Source organism: Pogona vitticeps, chromosome 2, assembly GCF_051106095.1.
Source record: "Pogona vitticeps strain Pit_001003342236 chromosome 2, PviZW2.1, whole genome shotgun sequence".
Classification (NCBI taxonomy): domain Eukaryota; kingdom Metazoa; phylum Chordata; class Lepidosauria; order Squamata; family Agamidae; genus Pogona; species Pogona vitticeps.
The window spans coordinates 256373260-256379259 of record NC_135784.1 but is presented as its reverse complement, the minus strand read 5'-3'; the positions used below and the strand labels follow the sequence as shown (position 1 = coordinate 256379259).

The 6000-nt window shown below is 40.4% G+C and overlaps 1 protein-coding gene across 2 annotated transcripts in view; it reads right to left on the bottom strand.

The window, feature by feature from the left end:
* Positions 1 to 1980: 1980 nt before the first annotated feature.
* Positions 1981 to 6000, bottom strand: part of PGGT1B (protein geranylgeranyltransferase type I subunit beta) — a 54334-nt gene continuing 50314 nt past the window's right edge. For both annotated transcript variants that reach the window (XM_020780033.3, XM_020780034.3), the window contains one exon: positions 1981 to 2633. In XM_020780033.3, coding sequence (XP_020635692.3) covers positions 2452 to 2633 — 182 coding nt within the window. In that variant the 3' untranslated portion in view covers positions 1981 to 2451. The remainder of the gene's footprint in view (positions 2634 to 6000) is intronic.

The window sequence follows — 6000 nt, the reverse complement described above, 5'->3', positions numbered from 1 at the left end:
ATCTCCTTCTGACATTCTTCCTCCCTACAACCTTGAAAAGTAAGTTGGGCTCAGTAAATGACTGCTTGAAGATCACCCAGTAACCTTCAAGCTGAGCAAAGATATGAACCAAAGCCTTTCTGGACCTAGCCAAACACTTGTCATTACTACATCACATTGGCAGGTGATGCTAAGTCCCTGGGAAGCACAGCAGAAAACAATCCTCTAAATAACAATGATTCCTTGAGAGGGAAAAATTGTCCATATTCAATATGCAACAGAGACCAACATATTACCCGGAGCTCTGAATGAGTGCTACACTTTGCCTTCAGTGGCATGAGCCAAGATCAGTGTTAGAGATTTTATTTCTAGCTACACAGAGAAAGGAATCTACTTGCTCCAAGCCTGTCTCCAAACACACAGAGGTCAAGCAAATGGTGAGTTTATGTCAGCATTCTACAGTAGACTCATCATAAAAATGGCTTTAAAATGGTTTTATAGCATGTTTTATACAGTGGTGCTGTGATTTATACCACAACATGTATGGTGCCATTAAAAAAAATCGGTAGGAATTTAGCCAGTGTCTTTAATCTTCCAGATTATTTTGAACAACTGAAAATGAAACCAAGTGAATAAATTTTTAAAAGAATGCTCTGTTTTTAAGGCTATGTCCAGACCAAAATTCTAATTATATTTTACTTTTTCTTTCATTTATCACACAGAATTTATATTAATGCAATTCACAGAACAATGGATTTTGTCCTCCCCATTAAAATGAGCTTTGGTTTTTCATTTTAAAACAAACACTGTATGAAAATTTCCTCAAGGGAGTTCACAAATATGAACAAATGTGATACCACCTGTAAGAAAGAGGAAATGAATATGGTTTCTACCTGGGAGAAAATGTCAAATCAAATGAGGTGACTGAATAAGTGTATGATGTATATGGGCTGCATGCCTAGCCAGCCAGCATTATTGAACATTGGCTGTGCAGACTGGGGCTGATGGGAGCTACAATCCTCTTTGATGTAAGGAAACATGGATCAAACTCTACCAACAAGAGCAAATGGAAGAGACTAGCTCTTGAGATTAGAAATGTACAGTGGTGCCTCGCTTAACGGGCGCCCCGTTTAACGACGAATCCGCATAGCGATGTTTTTTGCGATCGTTTTTGCGATCGCATCGCGATGTTTCCTATGGGAAAAAATCGCTTTGCGATTTTTCCCCATAGGCCCCATTTTCCCCCAGTTGACCGGTGGGGGCTTTGGAAGGACCAGGTGTTCCCAGCGGCCCTCCTCCCGGCAGCGGCGGCGGCAACAGGGGTGAGGGGGTGGCTGGGGGAGAGCCGGGAGGCAGGGCTAGGCCCGGGTGTTCCTGGCAGCCCTCCTCCCGGCGGCGCTGGTGGCGACGGGGGTGGCTAGAGGAGAGACGGGAGGCAGGGCAAGGCCCAAGTGTTCCCAGCAGCCCTCCTCCCAGCGGCGATGGGGGTGAAGGGGTGGCTGGGGGAGAGACGGGAGGCAGGGCAAAGCCCAGGTGTTCCCGGCAGCCCTCCTGCCGCCGGCGGCAACAGGGGCTTTTTTGCCCCACATAGCGACGAATCCAGATAGCGACAATTTTTCCGGAACAGATTATCGTCGTTTTTCGGTGCACCACTGTACATTGCGCAAAATAGATCCAATATGACAAAGTGACAAATCAAGGTCAGAGCAGCAGAAAAAGTGCTATCTACATCAATGGAGGAAAACATATCATTTTAGCCAAGCATACAATTTGGGGGTAAGAAAACCAGGAAGTGAAGTATACAATGTATCAAATAGAAAATGGGCTGAACCACCCCTGCAGAATTTTCTGCAACAGCTTACAAGCGCATGCTAGATAAATGTTGAGAACAGAAGCTGCAGGTTTGTTTTTAAGCTCCTTATCAGTTGATATGAAGTTTTCAAAAAAATATCCTCGCTTGTTGCAGTCTAGATGCTTAAAAAACAACACATTGGTGCAACATACAATGAATAAAATAATTTTATTTTATTTTTTTACAAAGGTTATAGATTTTCCACTACCTGAAAAGAACACATTTTAGAGATCAAGATGCAATTTGAAAGATTTTTAGACGAAGTTCCAAATAAGTGTCACTAAATTCAAGCAGCTCAGTATGAAAATACGTAAATACATTTTAAAGATCCTTTTTACTATTGTTACACTTTGCCATTGCACTGTTCAAAGTGATATAATAGAACTAAATAATTAATTTTGCTTCAGAGGAATTCTTGGAAACCAATTCTGTTACACTGTCTGTAGGGGCAAGCAATTTCTTTTTAATCCTAGCTGAAGGCCATTTGCTGTCAAAATGATGCTAGCATCATGAATTTGATTGCATGAGTCCACCACTTTAAAAAAGAGCACATTGGTTATACATGGCTTTTAACCCTGGGCTACAATTATGCTACCAAACTCAACTGGAGTTTCCATTAGTCATGTGGCACTAGGCACTTCCGCTGAACACTGTTTACAGTCTTTAGTTCCCCAAATCTGATGAAGGTGCTGAAGGCGCTCGAAGGTTCTTGTGCTTACATTCAGGGCAGGGTGAACCTTGCGAATGCCAGACTCATCCATTAAAGACAGGCCACATATGCCAAAGTAGGCATGCAGAGCATCTAGAAGAAGAGATTACATGTTAGAATAGATGTATTATGTATTGGACCCAGATGTTCTTGGGCTAAAACTCCTAGAAGCCTTCACCACTAGCTGTTCTAGTCAGGATTTCTGGGAAATGTAGTCAATGATTATCTGGGGACCCAAGACTGCGAACCACAGGTACAACCCCATCAGATAACATTTCTATATCTGTCTGCAAAATGCCTGTTGTGAGTAACATTTACAGGAGATAGGATGTTTCAGGGCAGAGGAAAGTAAGGAATTCAATTAGGCAAGCCCATCCAATTGCACTCAAATAGTGAGGGATCATGTTTTTGATAGCACTAAACCTTGTATATGTAGCAGAAAACAGTATTTTGGTCGCAACACCGATATAGGGATATCAATGCACATACAGACATTCCTCTGCAATAGAGATTTTGCTTATCACATTACACATACTTTTTGTATTAATGGTAATGCTGGAGGCACAAGATATTCCAACAATGAGAGAAAACTTTGCTGAGAGTTTTATTTTTTAAAAATAAAAGATATGCAGTTAACTCTAAATACCAGATAAGCAATTAAATACAAATAATACTCAAGAGCATCTAAGCTGAAATACAAATCTTTTTTGGGGGGGGGGTGTTTGGAAGACCTTGAATTGCCAAGCAAAGTCCATATAACCTCCTGCTACATATATTTTCAAAGAATAACCACCTGAACATATATTTTCAAATTCTCTGAGAAACAGAGTACACCAGGGTGGCAATTTAAGCATTCAAAAGCCACCTAGCCTAAAATGTCCTGCACTTGAGATTCTCAAATTACAGGACAGGTATCTTCTAATGGTTCAACTGTCAGTCTCAAAACAAGATCATACAGCCAAAAGATCTGAAATATTTCCCTCTATATTCTCAGGTTTTATCTACAATTGCTATATTGACCCTTTGAGATTAGAAATGTACATTGCGCACATAGCTCCAAGATAGTTCTTTTTCTATACTATTACTTATAAAGCCAAGACAAGTTTTTGCAAATATATGCACTGATTCTAGATGATACCTGAATTCCAACAAAATTCAGTCAGGTCTATAAGAGTACACAGAGCTCTTTGATTTCTTTAATTTCAGTATTTCTGGTCTAGACAAACATATATAATTGCATTCTAATGTGAAAATAAAAATCTGATCCTGTATAATCTCTGCACTGGTTTCCTACTTGTATTTCAGTATTTGCTAGCAAACATCCTAGACCAGAAATATTAAGTCCAAAGCCATTTATATTTCAATAAATTCTTGTTATTAATTTTGCCCTGAAATCAGTCTTCTGCTCTAGCAAAATCCCTGAACTTTTTAAGTACAAAAAGAAAATACAGTGGGGTCTCTACTTAAGAACGTCCCTACTTAAGAACAATACCACTTAAGAACAGCTCCATTTGCTAAATTTTGCTTCTATTTGAGAACGAAAATCCAAGATAAGAACAGGAAAAAAAAACTTTCCTGCTCTTTTTTCAACCTTAGGTCATCTTAGGTTAAAAAAAAGTTCTCCCCCTAGTGGTAGAGTACGTATTAACCAGCTTTGCATTAGTTCCTATGGGAACTAATGCTTCAATGTACGAACGCACCTCTACATAACAAAAAAACAGCCAGAACAGATTAATTGGTTTTCAGTCCATTGCTTCAAAATTAGCTTCGTCAGAAGTGCTTTTAACACTGTTCCCTGACCTAAAGGGAAAAAAAAGAAACAAAATATCCCCCTCTAGTTGTCGAAGGCAGAATAGCAGCTTCCCATTAGTTTCTATGGACAGAAAAGAGCAGATACAGATTAAATGGTTTTCAATGCATTCCTATGGGAAATGCAGATTCTACATAAGAACTTTTCCACTTGAGAACCACCTTCCAATACGGATTAAGTTCTTAAGTAGAGACCCCACTGTAGCCTAATAACAACGTCTATACCAGGGAATTGGACCCTGCCATCTTAATCATTGACATAGTTCTAGAAGATTGCTGTGTTAGTCTGCATAAGCATATCAGGCAAAATGATAATTAAGATTAAAGTTTAAAAAAGACAAAAAGGTAGTGGCACATTAAAGACTGTTAGATTTTAAAGTTAGCTTTTGTGGACAAGTCCACTTCTTCAGACATATAAGGTGAAATACAGAGATCACACAGTAAAACTTTCATGTCCAGTTCTAAGAGATAGTGGTGTATGGTTGCATTTCACATGTGCAATAATTTATTGTTCTGTAAACATTCCAACAAGAGACAGAAAACAAGGTGAGAGCAAAAACATTTAATGCTTTTCAGACAAATATAGGCATGGGGTATGTCCACATTTTTGGGTCAAATGCCTGAAGTCTAGAAGCTACCTATCTGTCTAGGCAACTCCATGTTGCTCCAGAGGTTTTCTTGTCACCTGAAACTTGGTCATGATCTATGCAGTGTGGAGGCCGCTACAGTGGCTAGAAGGAGCCAAGCAAGCTCTTTCTCACAAATAGCCTGCTACACATATTTCTCTAGATCCAAAGTATTTTCTAAAATGTTAGGCTCTCTTTTGGTAGACCCAGCACAGCATTTTCTAACTATTGACAGCTCTCCTCTGCCCTCAGTCCTAAGACTCTGAAAGACTTCCCAGGGCAAAAGAAAGCCTCAGGAAGCCTTGGAACCTGAAAAGGAGGCAGGTAAGAAGTTTTCAATTCATGTAAAGCAATCTGGTGCTAGATCTGGTTTATGTCAGTGCTACTTTACACAACAGAATTTCGCCCAATGTATGGGCGTCATGGGATGGGACAGCTTCAATCTTTGAAATAGCCACTCCCAGGATGACATTACAGTGGTGCCTTGACTTACGAACACCCCTGCTTATGATCATTTTGAGTTATGACCAGCTCTAGTAGCAAAATTTTGCTTCTACTTGCGACCGGAGGTTCCACTTACGAACAGAAAAAGGCAGGAAATTCAAATTTCTAACTGTAGGTGGTGATGAGGCTGCTTCTTTGTAGCTCTTTCACCCCAGCAGTTAGAGAGTGTGCATCGTTGTCAAAGGCTTCGGACTGCCTCCTTCTGCTTCTGAGAGTGTGTGTGTGTGTTTGCAGTGAGGCTTTGGGCTGCCTTGTAAGCTAAGGTGCTCTTTTCTGCTTTTTAAAAACTGTTCTGGGTGTTCTTGTATTGTGGTTCTGAGCTGGGGGGGTTATGTTTCTGGGGGAGGAGTTCCTTGCTTTTTAGATTTTCTCCCCATTTCCGATGGGTCTTGGGGAGTTTATGTGCTTTTTAGTCGTCCCCCCCCAATTTCCGATCTTGCACGATCTGCTTGATTGCTTTTTGCTTTCTCTTGTTTGCATTTGCAGTAGGTCTTGCACGATTGATTGGTTTTTGGTTTGTT